The sequence below is a fragment of the Pituophis catenifer genome, unplaced genomic scaffold (assembly GCF_029215685.1).
Source record: "Pituophis catenifer annectens isolate HBS135680 unplaced genomic scaffold, rPitCat1.0.hap2 SCAF_2, whole genome shotgun sequence".
NCBI classification, from domain to species: Eukaryota; Metazoa; Chordata; class Lepidosauria; order Squamata; family Colubridae; genus Pituophis; species Pituophis catenifer.
In genome coordinates this window covers 30,935,902-30,957,774 of record NW_027256882.1, presented here as the reverse complement: position 1 = coordinate 30,957,774, position 21,873 = coordinate 30,935,902, and the positions used below count along the sequence as shown (strand labels likewise).

At 42.5% G+C, this 21,873-nt stretch overlaps 2 protein-coding genes and 1 pseudogene across 2 annotated transcripts in view; all 3 read left to right on the top strand.

Annotated features, from left to right (window-relative positions):
- The first annotated feature begins 2,228 nt into the window (after window positions 1-2,228).
- Window positions 2,229-4,831, top strand: LOC139312041 (zinc finger protein 271-like). Its single transcript, XM_070936566.1, has 2 exons — window positions 2,229-2,306; window positions 2,864-4,831. Exon 2 carries the CDS (start codon window positions 3,395-3,397, stop codon window positions 4,664-4,666), a length of 1,272 nt encoding a protein of 423 aa, XP_070792667.1. The 5' UTR covers window positions 2,229-2,306; window positions 2,864-3,394; the 3' UTR covers window positions 4,667-4,831.
- Window positions 4,832-8,131: 3,300 nt separating this feature from the next.
- LOC139312047 (zinc finger protein 850-like) lies at window positions 8,132-20,483 on the top strand (annotated as a pseudogene).
- Window positions 8,256-21,873, top strand: part of LOC139312044 (zinc finger protein ZFP2-like) — a 52,715-nt gene continuing 39,097 nt past the window's right edge. The window contains exon 1 of the mRNA XM_070936570.1: window positions 8,256-8,275. The gene's annotated coding sequence lies outside the window, so the exon portion shown is untranslated. The remainder of the gene's footprint in view (window positions 8,276-21,873) is intronic.

Here is a 21,873-nt window from a genome sequence, read left to right as displayed (position 1 = left end):
GTGACAAAATGAGGCAGAGAGAGATTTATTTTTATTTTTATTTTTCCTCCCCAAAAAAGGTAGGTGAAAAACTGCAAACAATGGGAAATTTAGGAGGAGAGTTCAAGATTTTAAAACACAAAGGAAAAAAAGCTGTATTTAACTAGGGAATTGTAATAATTGAGATACTATTAATTGTATATTGTGTTGAAAGCAGAAATGGTTAAGTTGTGGTTCGGAGGAAGATATGGGAGAAATTATTTGGTCTATTATTATTGGTAAATATAATTAATTGATTTGTAAGAAATTGGATTGCATGGAAATAATTGGAATATTCATGTTCATATTGATTAATATACAAAAAAGATAGTTTTATAACTAATTGATTTATATTAAAATGTTGAATTTGTATTAAACAACTGTATTACATAATTACATAATTAAACAATGTGAGGATGGATATAAAAATAGATGACAATGGGAAGGGGTATAATATAGAATAGAAGGGAAAAATTGAATTTGATTAAGATTAGAGATGAGGATGAAGGGTAATATTGGTTTTTTTAAAAAATAGATGAGGAATAAATATGGCAAAAAGGAAATATAGAAATTGTAAATTTAATTGAAATGACTAAACGCTGTTTAAATTTGTGAACCAGCCAAATATTCTGTTCAAAGAAAATACATTGTATGTTTGTATGTGTGTTTCTAATTATTGCTATTTATTCATATTTGTTCTCTTTTATTCTTTAAAGTTTAACAATTCATTCTTTATCTTAATATCTTTATATTTGCTTGGGGTTGGCTTTCTTCCCTTTCATCTTTTTTATTGTACAGCAATCTTTCTCCTCAAACCTACCACCTCTCTCTTTTCTTTCCTTCTTACTTTCTCTTCCCCCCACCCTCTTTTTCTCCTCCCTACTTCCTCTTTCTTTCTCCTTCTCCTCCTCTCTTCCTCCCTCTCTTACCCTCACTCCTACTCTAATTTCCATTCCTTCATCCCTCTCTATTGCTGTAATCCTTTAATGCATATGGACTACTCAGAGGGCTGAAAAAGTTATTTTTGACTGGTCCTCACACTTTTGACCAGTCCTCGAGCTTATGACTGTCCTCACATTTTACATTTTTGCCCTATCTTGTCATCATGGTGAAGAGAAGCAGTTGTGAAATGAGTGACATGGTTGTTAAGAATGGTGCACGGGCATAAATGTGAGGATGGTCATAAGTGTGAGGACCAGTCAAAAGTGCGAGGACCTGTCAGAAATGACTTTTTTCAGCCCTCTGGTTAGTCCTTTTGTGCATATGGACTACTCAGAGGGCTGAAAAAGTTATTTTTGACTGGTCCTCACACTTTTGACCAGTCCTCGAACTTACGACTGTCCTCACATTTTACATTTTTGCCCTATCTTGTCACCTTGTTGAAGAGAAGCAGTTGTGAAATGAGTGACATGGTTGTTAAGAATGCTGCACGGGCATAAATGTGAGGATGGTCATAAGTGTGAGGACCAGTCAAAAGTGTGAGGACCTGTCAGAAATGACTTTTCAGCCCTCTGAGTAGTCCCTATACACATAGCCATGGCCACCCGGTCACATGACCAGGTAGCCACGCCCACCCAGTCACATGGCCTCCAAGCCACGCCCACACAATAAGCCACGCCCACAATGGTGTCCTTCTTACCAATGTTAAAATCTGTTCACCTTACCCTATAGACATAGCCATGGCCACCCGGTCACATGACCAGCTAGCCACGCCCACCCAGTCACATGACCAGCTAGCCACGCCCACAAAATAAGCCACGCCCACAATGTCCCTCTTTACCAATGTTAAAATCTGGTCACCTTACACTAGGACTCTTTCCTTTGGTTTAGTTGCAGCAATAGAGATAGTGAGACCTGAATGTGAAAACTTTTAGGATAGATTATCATGGACAACAGCTATTTCTGTGCTCTGGGGGGGGGGTCGAATATGACTTGATGGCACAGAAGAAACCACAGAATTAATGAAAATATTTTGCAAACGCTTTAGAGTAGAAATAGAAGGAGCGTGTTTTTCAGCCTTATGTCACTAGATGGCGCGCTAGCAATGAACGACACTCGTGCCTAGAAAGCAGTGAATACAGTACAGTAGTGGCATTGCTGGTCTACTGGGGAGGTAGAGGCTGAGTTGAACGAGTTGAAACGATAGAGAATTGTATTCCTAGAGAGGATGGAACAGAGAGGAGAAGGAGGACAGAAGAACTTCCTCTTCCGGCTGACCCACGGGAGGAGGAAGATGGCGTCGGCGGAGCCTCTTGTGCTGCTTGGAGGGTGGAAGAGGCTTCTGGGAGGTGAGTGGAGGGAAGGTCGGAGGAGAAGCCGGGAGCAAGTCGGGCCCTTTGGGTTCCTCCACGGCCTGGAAGCAGCGAAGGGACAAGAATGAAACATATCGGCTCCTGTTGCATTTTCTTTCTCTCCCCAAATGTTATTATCCTTTTCCTCCGTCATTTAAAATTGCTGCCTGTGATTTTTTGCTGGGAGATTTAAAAAGTCTTTATTTCATGTTTCCGTCATCTTCGCCGTTCATCTAACACTTCATTCCCTCTGATATTATTGACGTTGCTTTCTACATCCATAAATTTATAGGTGTGTTTTTATACATGTATCTGTATAAACCTCTGTTTTCAGGTAATTTTAATAACAGTTTGCAATGATAATAATTTGTGATTTACCCAAGCCAACAACAGAATTTTATGATTTGAAATATGAGTGGAAATTTGAACTTGGATTTTGATATTCTTCTATGTGCCTAATAAATCATAATGAATATTAAAGATTAAACTACCATTTTAATATGTTTGCTTTTTCATAGTAATATATGGATGCTTTTTTTTTTGTTTTTCCCCAGGTTATGCAGCCATTTTTAAAACAATAATGAAACTAATCCATTAATATGAATCTTACAAAGAGGATGCCAAGAAGAGCATTCTGGACAACCGAGAATGAGAAGCAGCATTAAAATGCAAAACAAACCATCAATCAAAATCTTTTCCACTTCCTCCAGAAAATGTTAAAATTTGTCTTTCCTCAGCAAATGGAAGGAGACAAGGGAGAGAATAACAGAGTTTTAATTAGCAAATTCAGAAAAATTGTGAAATAATTAAACATCAGTGGTAAGGAAAAGGTCCCTTGGATAGCCAAAGGCATTAATGAAAGAGTGTTTGATTCAAAGCATCCACTACATAAGGAATCCGAAATATTTTTGTTCTCCTTGTGAGTCCAAGAATATCAGTGTTGGAAAAAGCCCACCAACTGCCTATTGTAGATAAAACACAGATTGCAGATCACAGCTGATTATACAGAAATAGATCCATCCCTCGAAAACCCATACAAATGTTTGGAGTGTGGGAAAAGCTTTACTCAGAATAGGACTCCCATAATGCAGGAGGAGCAGCTCCACCAGTGTTCCCAATGTGGCAAAATATTTAGCAGGCACACCAGTCTGGTGACACACAAGAGGACTCACACTGCACAGAAACGCTTTGAATGTCTTGATTGTCTGAAAAGCTTCACTCGGAATTCTGACCTAGTGAGGCACCAGAGAACTCACACGGGAGAGAAACCATATGTGTGTTTGTATTGCGGAAAAAGTTTCAGTCAGAATTCCAACTTGGTAGTACACCAGAGAACTCACACGGGAGAGAAACCGAATCAGTCTTCAGATTGTGGAAAGGACTTCAATTGCAATTCTGATCCGGTGATACACCAAAGGATTCACACAGGTGAAAAGACATATGAGTGTTTGCAGTGTGGGAAAAGTTTCAATCAAAATTCCAATCTTGTGCGACATCAGAGGATTCATACAGGAGAGAAACCATTTAAGTGTCAAGATTGTGGGAAAGGTTTCGGTTGGAATTCTTTTCTCATGGAACATCAGAGGACTCACACAGGAGAGAAACCATATGAGTGTCCTGATTGTGGGAAAGTTTTCTCTCGGAAATCTAGCCTGGTGAAACATCAGAAATCTCACATGGGCGAGAAACCATATGAGTGTCTGTTTTGTGGGAAAGGTTTCATTTGGAATTCTCTGCTGGTGGAACATCAGAGGACTCACACAGGAGAGAAACCATTTGAGTGTCCAGATTGTGAGAAAAGTTTCGCTCGGAAATCTGAGATGGTGACACACCAGAGGACACACACGGAAGAGAAACCGTATGAGTGTTCAGATTGTGGAAAATGTTTCAAATGTAATTCTGATCTGGTGATACACCAAAGGATTCACAGAGGTGAAAAACCGTATGAGTGTCTGCAGTGTGGGAAAAGTTTCGTTCAAAATGCCCTCCTTGTACGACATCAGAGGACTCACACAGGTGAGAAACCGTATAAGTGTTCAGACTGTGGGAAAGGTTTTAGTTGCAATTCTGACCTGGTGAAACATCAAAGGACTCACACTCAAGAGAAACCATATAAATGTCATTGTGGGAAAAGTTTCAGTCAGAATTCCAGTCTGGTGATGCATCAGAAAACTCACACAGGAGAAAAACCATATCTGTGTCCAAATTGTGGGACAAGGTTCAATCGGAACGCTGACTTGGTGAAACACTGGAGAACTCACACAGGAGAAAAAACGTATGAATGTCCAGATTGTGGGAAAGATTTCAGTACTACCTCTAGCCTTATAAATCATGTAATGTTACACATAGGGGAGTAACCATTCAAATGGCCAGGCTGCAGACATTGTTTCACACAATTCTTCTCCCTCATCATGCACAAGAAATTCCACAAGAGGCAAAATTTGATGCGTCTACAGGAATCTTTAATTTGGTTTTTTGACTTTCATTGATAACCCAGCTGAACAATTAAACATTTTTTTTTTATTTTTATTTTTTTTAATTTGATTTATATGCCGCCCTTCTCCGGAGACTCAGGGCGGCTTACAATGTGTTAAGCAATAGCCTTCATCCTTTTGTATATTTATACAAAGTCAGCTTATTGCCCCCACAAACTGGGTCCTCATTTCACCTACCTTAGAAAGGATGGAAGGCTGAGTCAACCTTGAGCCTTGGCGAGATTCGAACCCTGCAGTAATTGCAGGCAGCTGGTCTTAATAACCAGCTTAATAACGGTGCCTTAAACCCCTGTACTACCAAGGCTCTTTAATTACTTGCATGGTTCTTTTTAGTGAAACTTGTCTTAGTGTAAAACATGAGTAGAGAGTTATTGATAGAATAAAAATCATGAGAATAGAACAGAATAAGAATTATGAATAGAATAGACAGTATGTCATCTAATCCAACCCCCTACTCATGCAGTAGACCCTATACCCATGATGGTGAACAGAGGTAGCACACAGAGCCATCTCTGGGCACGCGTACCAGCCAGCTGGTCTTCGAGCGCGCTGGCAAACTGGTCTTCGGGTTTACAGTGCTCCCGCGTGTAGCAAGACCAGCTGGCCGTGCGCATCCTGGAAACCCAAAGACTAGCTGGCTGGCGTGCTCATGCACACCAGCCAGCTGGTTTTCGGATTTCCAGCGCTCCGGCGCACTCAAATGCACACATGTACACGTGTTCCAGGTTGGGCGCTCTGTGCCGGAAAGGTCGCCATCACTGCCCAATACTATTTTTGACAAGTGGGAATCGAATCTCTTCTTCAATACCTCCATGATGAAACAACCAGAACTACAGAATGCAAGTTGTTCCATTGGTTGATAGTTCTCACTGTCAGAAAATGTCTCCTTATTTCTACTTTGAATCTCTCCTTGATCACTTTCCATCCATTGTTCCTTGTCTGGCTTTTGGATCCTTTGGAAAATAGGGTGCTCCCCTCCTATCTGTGGCAGCCCCTCACATATTGGAAGACCACTAGTCATTCTCTTCACTAGACTAGCCATGCCCAGTTCCTGTAATCATTTATGTTTTAGCCTGCAGGCCTCTAATCTGATCTGAACTTCCTTTCTCTGGCCCAGTTCGGTAGTTCACTCTTACGGAGTTGAGGGGAACTGCTTTGCTTGGTGAGTGAAAGCCAGTGTGGATCTATATTAAGTATATTTGCCACCTTGAGTTATTTCTATATATAATACAGGGGGATATAAACTTATGTATATATTTTTACTTAGTAAGAAAATGTGCAGTATTTTGCTGCCCAACTCCTATGACTCCACAAGGTTTACAGCAATAAAACCTTAATACAAAAACCAATAAACCTCCACTGATTGAAAGTAGAAATAGAACCACTGTAATAAAGTGCCTCTCATTTCTAGTCCCCTGAAATGGTCTAGAAGGATATGCTGGTCAATGATATTGAAATCTGATCAGAGGTATAGGAAAGACATAATGGTTGCATCCCTTCTATCTCAAACCGTCCATGAGAATTGCAACCAAAGCTGTTTCGGTGATGTGTCCTGGCCTGAACCCAGACTGAGGAGGTCCCAGGTGTCTTTCTCTTGCACAGCCCTTTCTCCAAGTGACAAAAGTCAGAGCTGGAAGCAGAGGGTCAGTTGAAGTCCTAGGCTGCCAACCTTTCATTGCCCTCTTCAGCTGCACTTACAAAAGATGTTAATCTGCAGAAATGCTGTGAACTCCTCTGCCAGGAAAACCTCCATGATTTTATTATGCATTACAAACTGCTGTTGAAGTTATAAAGCCAGTCAGGATGCCAACTATCCAGAAGGGGGGAAATTACTTTTCCTGTACTTGGGGGGAAAAAAATGGTATTTCTCAGGTTGTGACAGCAATTGGCGCCAGAAATTCCATTGCTATGCAATGAGATTATAAAAAGTGACATCATATGATCACATTGCTTAGTGAGGGCCATGCTGGCACATCCAGTGGCCATTGCAATTCCAGGACCCCGTGGGTCATTAAGTGAGGAGCACATGTGATTTTGATGTGGGAAGAGGTAGGAGTCTCAGGCCAGCAGGTGAGAGTTACGAGCAAGTGGGTGATCTCTAGGCCTGCTCCTTTCTGGGCCTGGGAGAGGAATTGAGAGCCAACGCCTAAAGCGCAGGACTCTTTAGATCAGCTTTCTATAAACGAGCACCCTCCAAATGTTTTTTATAAGCTGCCTGGGAAACCACTTCATGGTTGTGTCCTTTTTCATTTCATTCATTTATAAATGGGATGAAGCTGGCAATTGTTTAAAGCTGCACATACAAACAAGACCTTTATCTTTTATGATGCAGCACCTGATTAATCTTGTGAAGCTAAGTATGGTGAAGCATCACTCTTCAAGCTTCCCTAAGTTGCAAAGGTAGTTTTGGGGAGTTAGCATCAGATGGATAATAAGTTTAGGGCAGATCGGAGGAGAAGCCGGGACCAAGTAGGGCTGTTTTGTTCACTCCACACTGTAAAAACTATTCCTGTGCTCTGTGGGATACGACTTGAGTTGATGGCACAGAAGAAGGCACAGAATCAATGAATTTATTTATTTAGCGTATGGTTGGTCACACACAGTATTAAAACACTTCATTTTTACAGGTTAAAAACAATTAAAACAATAAAAAAGCAGTAAAAAAACCTAAAAGGAAAACAGAAATAACAGAATCAATGAAAACATATTGCAAACGCCTTAGGGCCATGATGGCGAACCTATGGCACATGTGTACATACATATGTATGGCACATACATATCTGTGGCATTGACCTAGCTCAGCTCCCGCGCGCATGCGCAGGCCGGCCACCTGATTTTTGGGCCACCGGAAGTCGGGAAACGTGCCATTTCCGGCCTCTGGAGGACCTCCTGGGGGTGGGGAAGGCCGTTTTCACCCTCCCCAGGCTCCAAGAAAGCCTCAGGAGCCTGGGAAGAGAAAAAAACAGGCCTACTTGGCCCACCGTGCCGTTGTGTGCCAAAAGTGGGGGGAGCACGGGGGGGAACGTGCGCACATGCACGGGGGGTGGGGTCATTGAATTATGGGTGTGGGCATGCGCATGCGGGACACACACACACACACACACACACACACACACACGCTTTTGGCATGTGACAGCAAAAAGGTTAGCCATCACTGCCTTAGGGTAAAGATAGGACGAGCCTGTTTTTCAGCCTTATGTCGCTAGATGGCGGTCTACAAATGAAAGACACTCGTGCCTGGAAAGAAGTGAATACAGCAGAGTAGTGGGTGGCATTGCTAGTCTACTGGAGGGGGCTAAAGGGGGAGATGGAACAAGTTGAAACGATAGAACAGTGAATTGCTAGAGCGGATGTGGAGGAGACGAGCCGAAGGGCAGAGGAATTTCCTGTTCCGGCTGACCCACGGGAGGAGGATGAAGGTTTCAGCGGAGCCTCTTGGGCTGCTTGGAGGGTGGAAGCGGCTCCTGGGAGGTGAGTGGAGGGAAGGTTGGAGGGGAAGCCGGGAGCAAGTCGGGCCCTTTGGAAAGGCAGCGAAGTGAATGAAACATGCGGGCTTTTACTGCATATTCTTTCTCTTCCCAAATTTTATTCCTCTGGAGTTGCACTATTTAGAATTGCTGCCTGTGATTTTCTGCTGGTAAGATTTGGGATATTTAAAAAGCATTTTTTTTCATATTTTTATCAGCTTCGGTCTTCCCGTAACACTTCATTCCTTGTGATTTTATTGATATGTTGTTTTCCCGGCAAGCGAGGAGTTTCATGGGCAAAACGGATGCTTTAAAATTTGCATAGGATTTGGGCACCATCTCATCTGTTAGTGTCCCTACCTTTCTAAAATTAGATCAAACAAATTGAAGGAATCCACTTCTGAAACATTTTTAGGAGTGAAATAAAAAAAATTATATACATACATTTATAGGTTTGTATGTGTGCATACATGTGTATCTGTATAAACCTCAGTATTTTCAGGTATTTTTTAAAATTTGAAATATGAGTGGATATCTGAACTTGGATTTTTCTAGTCTATGTGCCTAATGAATCATAATGAATGTTAGAGATTAAATCAGCATTTTGATATTTTTGCTTTTTGATGGTAATATATGGAATTTTTTTTTTTTTTTTGCTGTTCTCCCAGGTTCTGCACCCATTTTATAAACAATAATGAAACTAATCCATTAATAGGAATATTACAAAGTGGATGTGAAGAAGAGCTCTGGATAACTGAGAATGAGGAGCAGCATTAAAATGCAAAACAAACCATCAATCAAAATATTTTCCTCTTCATCCAGAAAGTGTTAAAATTTGTCTTTCCTCAGCAGATGGAGACAAGCACGAGAATAACAGAAATAGAGTTTTCAGGTGGAAAAATAGATTATGTGGAACTGAAGAAACTATTGCATGAAAAAGTAAAAAGATATAATTATCAAATTCCGAAAACATGGGAAATAGCTGGACATCAGTGGAAAGGAAAAGGTCCCTTGGATAGCCAAAGGCATTAATGAAAGCTGTTGAGGAAGGAAAGAGTGTCTTGAATCAAAGCATCCACCACATCATGAATCTAAGAATATCAGTGTTTGAAAAACCTCAACAACTGCCTATTTTGGGAAAAACACAGATTGCAGATCGCAGCTGAAAAACCCATACAAATGTTTGGATTGTGGCAAAAGCTTTACTCAGAACAGGATTCCTATAATTTATGGAACAGCCAATGCAGGAGGAACAGCTCTACCAGTGCTCCCAACGTGACAAAGGTTTAGCAGGCAAACAAATTTAGTGTCACAAGGAGACTGACAGTGGAGAAAACCTCTTTGAATGTCCTGATGTGTGAAAAGATTCACTTGGAATTCTGACCTGGTTATACACCAGACAGAAACCATATAAGTGTCCGTATTGTGACAAAATGTTTAATCAGAATTCTACAGTGGGGATACACAAGAGATCTCACACAGAAGAGAAATCATATGAGTGTCTGGATTGTGGGAAAAAATTCAGTCAGAATTCAAAGCTGGTGAAACATCAGAGGACTCACACGGGAGAGAAACCATATGAATGTCTCTATTGTGGGAAAAGTTTCAGTCAGAATTGGAACCTGTTGGTACACCAGAGGATTCACACGGGAGAAAAACCATTTGAGTGTTTGGATTGTGGGAAAAGTTTCAATCACAAATCCCACCTGGTGAAACACCAGACGACACACACAGGAGAGAAATTCTTTTGTTCAGATTGTGGGAAAGGTTTTAGTTGCAATTCCGACCTGATGGTACACCAGAGAACTCACACAGGAGAAAAACCGTATGAGTGCCCGGATTGTGGGAAAAGTTTCAGTCGGAATTTCCATCTTGTGGAACACCAAAGGACTCACACAGGAGAGAAACCATATAAATGCCCAGATTGTGGGAAAAGTTTCAAGCGTAATTGCAAGCTGCTGATACACCAGAGGACTCATACCGGAGAAAAACCATTTGAGTGTCTGGATTGTGGGAAAAGTTTCAGTGAGAATTATTACCTGGTGATTCACCAACGGAATCACACGGGACAGAAACCACACAAGTGTCCAGATTGTGGGAAAAGTTTCAATTGGAATTCCGAACTTGTGGTGCACCAGAGAATTCACACAGGAGAGAAACCATATAAGTGTCCTGATTGCGGGAAAGGTTTCTATCGAAACTCTGACTTGGTGACACACGAGAGGACACATACAGGAGAAAAACCATTTGAATGTCCAGATTGCAGAAAAAGGTTCAGTCACAGTTCCAACCTGGTGATACACAAGAGGACACATACAGGAGAAAAACCGTATGAGTGTCCAGATTGTGGAAAAGATTTCAGTTGTAGGTCTAGCCTTATAAATCATGTAAGGTTACACATAGGGGAGTAACCATTCAAATGCCCAGATTGTGGACAGTGTTTCGCACAAAATTCCTCCCTTATCACAGAAGGAATTCCACATGAGGATAAATTTGATCTGTTTAGAGGAATCTTGAATTATGTTTCTTGTCTCATACCGAAAGTCCAGCTGAGAAATTGATAATTTCATTTCTTGTGTGATTCTTTTTAGTTAAGTATATCTTATTATTAAACACAAGGGAGGAGATCTGAGGTTCCTTAGTTTGGTGCAATGCGGTCCTGCAGGTTCTTTCCTGGTGTCTCAAAGCCTGGTAGGCTGGTGGCAGTTCGATATGCCTGAGGATGGAATTGTTACTGGAGAACCAGGCTTCTTTTAGTAGGCGTCCTCCTTTAGTCCTATCATGGGCAGTTAATAATAAATGTATGTATGTATTTTTACTTAGCATGTATATGGCAGCCGAACGTATGATGACTCCACATGGTTAAAAGTAATAAAACCTTAATACAAAAACTAAATCAACCCCATTTATATAGCAAATGACAAAATTGAAAGCCTCCGCATTTAATATGTTCTTGCCCTCAAAATACAGGGCACGTCTAGGAATGTTGATGACATTTGGATGGTCGAGGCATCCCAAAAAGATGATTCTTGCTTTTGTTCAATTTAGAAGTTAATGAGGCCTCCAGACATTAGTAAATATGTTCATTTCTTCTGCTATTCTTCCTCAAAATTGGTAATAATTCTCCTTGCGAGGAGTTAAATTAAATAAAAGGAATTAAATTGCAGTAGTTAACCTCCTCAGGATTAGGAAGAGCCGTGGTAGCGCAGTGATTAGAGTGCTGTACTGCAGGTTATTTCTGCTGACTATCAGCTGACTGCAATTTGGCAGTTCAAATCTCACCAGGCTCAAGGTTGACTCAGTCTTCCATCCTTCCTAGGTGGGTAAAATTAGGACCCAAATTGTTGGGGGCAAAATGATTAGAGAGGCTGAAAAGCAGTTTATAAGTCCAAGTGCTATTCCTATTAGCAGCCTATAAATTTGATAAATAAATGCATAGACCTTCATTTGCCTCAAGCAACTTGCAGATGGGTAACCTCAGCGGATTCATTTGTTCATTCATTCATTTCTTCTTCCTCTAATTTATTTAAAATATTTAACTACCCACCCATGTTATAACAATCTCAGGCTGGCTCCCAATAAATAATTAACTTTAAAACTCTATTAAAACCAAATGCATAAAAAGAAAAACCTGGTGTCAATTCACCACCTGATGTGCAGTCTGTCAGCGTCTCAGCGCTGACATAGAAAAGGGAGAATGAAGTTTGAACTTTTGCCTGCTAAATCCCTTTGAAGTTTCGATCTCCTTGGAGATGAAGAGGGGAGGGGGAACATTCCTGTGAACTGACAGGAAAAGAAATCAGGAGAATGACTTGGAAGATAGCCAATGAGAAGCAGAGAATTGGGGATCGGAAAGGGAGGGATTGGGGGGCAAAGGTCAGTACTGACCGCGCAGAGTCATGATCCGGTTGCTGTACTCGAATAAAGAGAAAATTTCCTTAAAGATTGGCAGTTTGGAAAGTCATTTATTTTGAGATAGCATCGAAGCTTGACACAGTCCTCTCTTCTCCCAGTGCTGAGGGGAAAAGCTAGTTCTTTGTTTTATGGAAGACCAGGAGGATAAAGACCTGCCCAACTTCAGGGGGAAGAGTATTTCAGAGGGAATGTTTGACAAGAGTTAAGGCTCTCTTCCTAGATGGCCCTGAGTGTGCCTGTCCTAACTGACCTGGAAGAACAGAAAGATAGCAAAAATAAATGTGGGGAAATAATGACAGGTGCCCTGTTAGCTCAGTGGTTAGAATGCGACATTGCGGGCTGACTCTGTCCAGAGCCGGGAATTCGATCCTGACGGTCCTCTAGGTTGACTCAGCATTCTGTCATTCTGAGATCTGTAAATGACCCAGATTGTTGGGGACAATATGCTGACACCAAACTGAGAGTGATACAAAACACAGTGGGGTGGTATATATGTCTGATCGCTATTGCTGTAATAAATACTGTTAAAGGTGATAACCTTGAATTGCACCTTAAACAACTGAATCCAGTGCGGTTTCCACCACAAAGATGTTACATGGGCCACCTGGGGGCTTCCATTACTGTGTGTGCTGCTACATTCTGGACCAGTTGAACTCTTCTAGTGGTCCAGTGCAGAGATTCAAACGAGGTGACCAAGGAAAGAGTGACCCCCTGTACAAGGCATCCAGGTGGAGGAAAGGGCACAATTGGCACACAAGATGAATCTGTTGAAAGCCCCTCCCACAGCCATACCCTCCCCAAGCAGGATTTGTGAGTCCAGGAGGACCTCCAATTCATGAAACTGGCAAATATAGTTTTGGGGAGTTTCTCCGCACCCCCAAGATGAAGAATGGCTGGAATAGTCTTCACTGATCCACCAGGGAGGTGCTTTTTGTCGCTGCCTGATGGCGCATTGTGTTCCCTCCACGGATGCTTTCCCTTGGTTTAGTTCCTGCAAAAGAAGCTCCTGGCTCAGTTGGAGTGAGGATGAGGGCCTCCCTACCAGACCTCAAAGGACAGACTAGGGCTAGAGGCTTCCGTTCAACAGCTGAACTATTACAGCTTCACTCATTTGCCAAGGGAGGTTTCGAGGAGTTCTCCTGCACACACACATCCCAGGCTAAAATCTGGCTGCAACAATTTTCAGCAGCCCCCAAGGGAGGTTCCCTTTCAGGCTGGCTGTTATACATCATTCCGTCCCTGCCCTTGGATGCTTTCCTTCGGTTTAGTTGGAGGAAGAGGGAAAATGAGTGAACTCTTGGGAGAAAAGGTTTAGCATAGATTGTCATGGACGAAAGCTATTCCTGTGCTATGTGGAGGTTGAATACACAGAAGGAACCATGGAATCCATAAAAGCCTCTTGCAAACGTTTTAGGGTTAGAGATAGAACGAGGGTGATCTTCAATCTTATGTCGCTAGATGGCGCTGTACAAAGAAGCACCAGAGAGCAGAGAGTAAGAGTACAGCAGCGGCTTCGCTAATCTTGACATTATACCGGAGGGAGAGAAGGCGAGCTAGAACCAATTGAAACGATAGAGTATTAGATTGCTAGAGTGGACGTGGAGGAAAAGAGATCAGAGGGACTTCCTCTTCCGGCTCACCCAGTGGCGGATAATGGCGTCGGCGGAGCCTCTTGTGCCGCTTGGAGGGTGGAAGAGGCTCCTGGGAGGTGAGTGGAGGGAAGGTCGGAGGAGAAGCCGGGAGCAACTCGGGCCCTTTGGGTTCCTCCACGGCCTGGAAGCAGCGAAGGGACAAGAATGAAACATATCGGCTCCTGTTGCATTTTCTTTCTCTCCCCAAATGTTTTCATCCTTTTGCTGCATGATCTAAAGTTGCTGCTTGTGATTTTCTGCTGGGAGATTTAAATACATCTTGATATATTTTTTCGTATTTCTTAACCACCCACCTCCCTCACCTTCACCTAACACTTCATTCCTTATGATGTTATTGAGATGTTGCTTTTCTGGCAAGCCAGCAGTTTCATGGGCAAAAGAGATGCTTTCAATCTTGCACAGGATTTGGACACCATTTCATCTATTCATCTCCCCACCTTTCTAAAATCAGATCAAAAAAATTTGAGTCAATGCACTTCTGGGGCATTTTGCTGATTAAAATTCACATAACTGTTTACATAAAGAAATTCGGAGTGTATTTCTCTGTGTAAAGGAACACAGGTTCGGTGCATTCAGACAGCATTTAGACCCCTTTCACTTCTGTCAATTTTGTTAAGCTTGCAGCCTGATTTTATATTTGTTGAAATGCATTTTTTCTCATTCATCTACATCAATAATGACAAAGTGAAAACAGAACTTTAGAAATGTCTGTAAATTTATTAAAAACCAAAAACCCTCAAATACCATATTGACATTCAGACCTTTAACTCAGTACTTTGTTGAAGCACCTTTGGCAGCAATTACAGTCTCAAGTCTTTTGGGGTATGACATGAGAAGTTTTGCGCACTTGGATTGGGGAATTTTCTGCCATTCTTCCTTGCAAGTCATCTCAAGGTCAGTCAGGTTGGATGGCAACCTTATGTGGACAGCCATTTTCAGGTCCCTTCAGAGACATTCAATAATGTCCTAGTGGCGCAGCAGACTAAAGCACTGTTATTAACATCAGCTGACTGCAATTACTGCAAGTTCAAATCTCACCAGGCTCAAGGTTGACTCAGCCTTCCATCCTTTCTAAGGTAGGTAAAATGAGGACCCAGATTGTGGGGGCAATAAGCTGACTTTGTATAAAATATACAAAAGTATGAAGGCTATTGCTTAATGCATTGTAAGGCACCCTGAGTCTCCGGAGAAGGGCGGCATATAAATCAAATTTTAAAAAAAAAAAGGTTCAAATCAGGTCTCTGGCTGGGCCACTCTAGGACATTCACAGAGTTGTCCCTAAACTATTCCTGTGTTGTCTTGGCTGTGTGCTTAGGGTTGTTGTCAAGTTGGAAAGTGAATCTTCAGCCTAGTCTGAGGTCCTGAGCACTGTGGAACAGGTTTTCATTGAGGAAATCCCTGATGAATCCCTCCATTCATCTTTCCCTCAACCCTGACCAGTCTCTCCATCCCTGTTGCTGAAAACACCCCCACAGCGTGATTCTGCCACCACCGTGCTTCACTCTTCGGATGTCATTGGGCAGGTGACGAGCGGTGCCTGGTTTTCTCCAGACCATTTACCATAGAATTGAGGCCAAACAGTTCAATCTTGGTTTCATCAGACCAGAAAATCTTGTTCCTCACAGTCTGAGAATCCTTCAGGTGCTTTTTTGCAAACTCCAAGCGTGTTTTCATGTGTTTTGCATTGAGGAGAGGCTTCCGCCCAGCCACTCTGTCATAAAACCCAGATCAATGGAGGGCTGCAGTGATGATTGCCCTTCTGGAACTTTCTCCCATCTCCACACAGGATCTTTGGATCTCAGCCAGAGCCAAGACAACACAGGAGTGTCTTAGGGACAACTCTGTGAATGTCCTAGAGTGGCCTAACCCGAGCCCTGACTTGAACCCTATTGAACATTTCCAGAAGGACCTGAAAATGGCTATTCACCTAAGGTTGCCATCCAACCTGACTGAGTTTGAGAGGACTTGCAAGGAAGAATGGGAGAAAATCCCCCAATCTAGATCCGTTTATCTAGATCCGTTCCAGTTGGGCTTCAGACCTGGGTACAGCATGGAAACGGCATTGGTCGCATTGGTTGATGATCTCTGGAGGGCTCGGGACAGGGGTTGTTCCTCTGTCCTGGTCCTATTAGACCTCTCAGCGGCTTTTGATACCATCGATGATGGTATCGTGCTGCTCCGGTTGGAAGAGTTGGGGGTGGGGGGCACCGTGTTGCAGTGGTTCTCCTCCTTTCTCTCTGACCGGTCGCAGTCTGTGTTGGCAGGGAGGCAGAGGTCGACCCCGAGGCGCCTTGTGTGCAGGGTGCCACAAGGGTCGGTCATCTCGCCCCTTCTGTTCAACATTTATGTGAAGCCGCTGGGTGAGATCATCCGTGGTTTCCGGGTGAAGTACCACCAGTACGCTGATGACACTCAGCTGTACATCTCCACCCCGGGCCACCCCAATGATGCCCTTTAAGTGATGTCCCAGTGCCTGGAGGCCGTGCGGATCTGGATGGGGAGAAACAGACTCAGGCTCAGGCTCAACCCGTCCAAGACCGAGTGGCTGTGGTTTCCGGGGTCCCAATATAGCCAGTTGATGCCATCACTGACTATTGGGGGTGAATCTCTGCCCTCCACAGAGAGGGCTCCCAATCTGGGCGTCCTGCTGCATGCACGGCTGTCTTTAGAAGAGCATATGACGGCCGTGGCCGGGGGGGGCGTTTTATCAGGTTTGCCTGATCCACCAGTTGCGACCTTTTCTGGATCGGGACGCCTTGCGCACGGTCACTCATGCCCTTGTCACCTCCTGGCTGTACTACTGTAATGGTCTCTACATGTGGCTCCCCTTGAAGGGAGGCTCCAACTGGTCCAGAATGAGGCCGTGCGGGTGGTTATGGGAGCGACATGGTGCTCCCATATAATACCTCCTGCGCGAGCTGCACTGGCTCCCGGTGGTCTTCCGGGTGCGCTTCAAGGTATTGGTTACCACCTTTAGAGCGCTCCATGGCTTAGGACCTGGGTACCTACGAGACCGCCTTCTGCAACCGGTAGCCTCTCACCGACCAGTACGCTCCCACAGAGAGGGGCTCCTCCGGGTGCCGTCGGTCAAACAGTGTCAACTGGTGGCCCCCGGGGGAGAGCCTTCTCTGTGGGGGCACCTGCCCTTTGGAACAAGCTCCCCCGGAGATACAGAGGATCCCAGATTTGCGCACTTTCCGCCATGCCCTCAAGACTTTTTTATTCCAACAAGCTGGGCTGGCCTAACTCTTTTTAATTGCTTAATTTTAATTTGCTTTTTAAAAAAGGGGTGTTTTAATTAGTATGGGCCAAATTTGTTTAATATGTTTTAAATTGTTTCTTAAATTTTATATTGTTTGTGTTTTATCTTTGGCTGTTCACCGCCCTGAGTCCTTTGGGAGAAGGGGGTATATAAATCCAAATAAACCTAAAACCTAAACCTAAAACCAATCCAGGTGTGCAAAGCTTCTCATGTCATACCCAAAAAATCCTCCAGGCTGTAATAACTGCCAAAGTTGCTTCAACAAAATACTGAGTGAAGGGTCTGAATGCCAAATGATATTTCAGTTTTTTCTTTTTAATAAATTTAAATTTGTAAAATTCTGTTTTGACTTTATCATTATGAGAGTAGATTAATGACAAAAAATGAATTTTAACAACTGTAGAATCAGGCTGCAGCATTACAAAACTGATAGAAGTGAAGGGAATAGGAATACTTTCTGAGTGCACTGTATGTGTGATTTACTCAAGCCAAAAGGAGAATTTTGAGATTGTGCTGATATTTGGATCTAGCCTGCTACATGCCACATATATCATAATTAATGTTATACGTTAAACTAGCATTTTGATGTTTGTTTTTCATTGTAATATATAGAGTATTTCTGCTGCTTTCACATATCATGTAGCCATTTTTAAACAATAATGAAACTAACCCATTAATATTAATCTTACAGACAAAGAGGATGCCAAAAAGAGCACTCTGGACAACAGAGAATGAGAAACAGCATTAAAGTGTAAAAACCATTAATCCAAATCTTCCACTTCCTCCAGAAAGTATAAAAACTTTTCTCCTTCCTCAGCTAGTGGGGAGACAGTGGAGAGAATTATGAGAACAAAGCCTTCAGCTGGAAAAAAAGACTACCTGGAACTCAAGGAAACATTACATGAGAAGTCAAGGAGGATAATTTCTAAATGAAGAACACCTGGAAGTCATTGGGAAGAAAATGTTTTTGTGGCTAGCCAAAACTGGCAGGCATTAATGAAAGCCTTTGAGGAATGAAAGAGTAGGTTGAATCAAAGAACCACCAGGTAAGAAATCCGAAATAGTGCTGACCTCCTCAAGAATCTAACAATTATCAGTGTTGGAAAATCCCCACAGACTGCCTATTTTGGGAAAAACATAGATGGCAAATCACATGTGATTTTCACCCTGTGAAAAGCCAAAGCTTTACTCAGAATACGTCTCTCGTGATTCGTGGAAGGACCCATACCGAAGAGAAACTGTACCAGTGCTCCCGTTGTGAGAAAAGATTTAGCATGCAAACCAATCAGGTGATACACAAGAGAACTCATACTGGGGAGAAACCATATGAGTGTCTGGATTGTGGGAAAGGTTTCAGTCAGAATTCCGACCTGGTGACACACAAGAGGACTCACACAGCAGAGAAATCTTATGAGTGTCTGTATTGTGGGAAAAGTTTCAATCAGAATTCGAACCTGGTGATACACCAGAGGACTCACACTGGAGAAAAACCATATGAGTGCCCAGATTGTGGGAAAAGTTTCCGTCGGAATTTCGCCCTTATGGAACACCAGAGGACTCATACAGGAGAGAAACCATATGAATGCCAAGATTGTGGGAAAAGTTTCAAACGTAATTCCTCTCTGGGGAGACACAAGAGGTCTCACACGGGTGAGAAACCATATGAGTGTCTGGATTGTGGGAAAAGTTTCAAGCGTAATTCCCATCTGGAGACACACAAAAGGATTCACACTGGAGAGAAACCATATGAGTGTCCAGATTGTGGGAAAACGTTCAGTCGGACTTCCCACCTGGAGAGACACAAGAGGACTCACACAGGAGAGAAACCATATAAATGTCCTGATTGCGGGAAGGATTTCCATCAAACTTCAAACTTGGTGATACATCAGAGAACTCACACAGGAGAAAAACCATTTGAGTGTCCGGATTGTGGGAAAAGGTTCAATCAGAATTCTCATCTGATGTTACACCAGAGATCTCACACAGGAGACAAACCATTTGAGTGTCTCTATTGTGGGAAAAGGTTCAGTCAGAATTCCAACCTTGTGATGCACCAAAGGACTCACACAGGAGAAAAACCATATGAGTGCCTCTATTGCGGGAAAAGTTTTTGTCGGAATTCCCAACTTGTGGAACATCAGAGGACTCACACAGGAGAGAAACCATATGAGTGTCCTGATTGTGGGAAAAGTTTCTGTAGGAATTACCAGCTGGTGGAACACCAGATGACTCACACAGGAGAGAAACCATATAAATGTCCTGATTGCGGGAAAGATTTCCATCGAAATTCCGACTTGGTGAAACACAAGAGGACTCACACAGGAGAAAAACCGTATGAGTGTCCGGATTGTGGGAAAAGGTTCAATCAGAATTCTCATCTGATGTTACACCAGAGATCTCACACAGGAGACAAACCATTTGAGTGTCTCTATTGTGGGAAAAGGTTCAGTCAGAATTCCAACCTTGTGATGCACCAAAGGACTCACACAGGAGAAAAACCATATGAGTGCCTCTATTGCGGGAAAAGTTTTTGTCGGAATTCCCAACTTGTGGAACATCAGAGGACTCACACAGGAGAGAAACCATATGAGTGTCCTGATTGTGGGAAAAGTTTCTGTAGGAATTACCAGCTGGTGGAACACCAGATGACTCACACAGGAGAGAAACCATATAAATGTCCTGATTGCGGGAAAGATTTCCATCGAAATTCCGACTTGGTGAAACACAAGAGGACTCACACAGGAGAAAAACCGTATGAGTGTCCTGATTGCGGGAAAAGTTTCCATCGAAATTCTGACTTGGTGATACACGAGAGGACTCACACAGGAGAAAAACCGTACGAGTGTCCGGATTGGGGGAAAGATTTCAGTTGTAGGTCTAACCTTATAAATCATGTAAGGTTACATATAGGAGAGTAACCCTTCAAATGCCCAGATTGTGGACAGTGTTTTGCACAAAATTCCTCCCTTATGACAAGAAATTCTACATCAGAAAAAATTGATCTGTTTAGAGAAATTTGATTTCTTTAGAGGAATCTTGAATTTCGTTTCTTGTCTGTTACTGAAAGCCCAGCTAAGAAATTGATAACTTAATTTTTTGCAGGGATGCTTCTTAGTCAAGCATGTCTTACTAAACATGAGGGATGAGATCTGAGCTTCCTTAGTTTGGCTCAGTGCGGTCATTCCCTTTCACGGAGCCAAGGGGAACTGCCATTGCTGGGCCAGAGAAAGCGAGTTTGGATCTCTATTAAGTATGTTTCATGCCTTGAATTATTTCCACATATAATACAGGGGGATATAAACTTGTATGTATGCATTTTTACTTAGCATCTTATGCCATGTTGTGACTCCACATGGTTTACAGTAATAAAACCTTAATACAGAAACTAATGAACCCCATATATATTTCAAATGGCAAAATGCAAACGTTCCACATTTAACATGTTGCTCTGCAAATACAGAGCACGTTTAGGAAGTCTGATGGCATTCGGATGGTCTAGGAATCCCAAAAAACATGATTCTTGCTTTGTTCAATTTAGATGTTATTGAGGCCTCCAGGCCTTACTAATTATGTTCATTTCTTGTGCTATTCTTCCTCAAAACATTTCATTTCATTTCATTTTATTAAATTTGTATACCGCCCTACTCCCAAAGGACTTAGGGCGGTGAACAGCCATAAAGTAAAACATATAAATACAAAATTTAAAATAGAGATAAAACAAAACATGTAATCTTTCTCCTTGTAAGGAGTTAAATTGGGGAAGTTAACCTCCTCAGGATTAGCAGCTTATAAATTGATAAACAAATACAGTATATAGACCTTCATTTGCCTCAATTAACTTGCAGATAGGTAGCCTCAGCGGATTCATTTGTTCATTCATTCATTTCTTCCTTTGATTTATTTAAAATATTTAAGTAGCCACCCATGTTATAACAATCTCAGGCTGGCTCCAATAAATAATTAACTTTAAAACTGTATTAAAACCAAATGCAAAAAAGAAAAACTTGGTGTCAATTCAACACCTGATGTGCAGTCCTCTCTTCTCCCAGTGCTGAGGGGAAATGGTAGTTCTTCTTTGTTTTATGGAAGAACAGGACGATAAAGAGCTGCCGAACTTCAGAGGGAAGAGTATTTCAGAGGGAATGTTTGCCAAGAGTTAAGGCTCTCTTCCTAGATGGCCTTGAGTGTGCCTGTCCTAACTGACCTGGAAGAACAGATAGATGGCAAAAATAAAGGTGGGGAAATAATGACAGGTGCCCTGTTAGCTCAGTGGTTAGAATGCGACATTGCGGGCTGACTCTGTCCACAGCCGGAATTTCGATCCTGACGGTCCTCTAGGTTGACTCAGCATTCTCTCATTCTGAGATCTGTAAAATGAGGACCCAGATTGTTGGAGACAATATGCTGAGAGTGATACAAAACACAGTGGGGTGGTATATATGTCTGATCGCTATTGCTGCAATAAATACTGTTAAAGGTGATAACCTTGAATTGCACCTTAAAGAACTGAATCCAGTGCGGTTTCCACCACAAAGATGTGACATGGACCACCTGGGGGCTTCCATTACTGTGTGTGCTGCTACATTCTGGACCAGTTGAAGTGTTCTAGTGATCTAGTGCAGAGAGTCAAACGAGGTGACCAAGGGAAGAGTTGTTGAGGGTAAAGCTTGCCCTCTGCAGAGGAGTGCAACGGACCAGACAGCGTTGCTTACAAAAACACAGATACTCTCAGACTCTGAACATTGTTAGAAAAATAAATAGTCTTTACTTGTT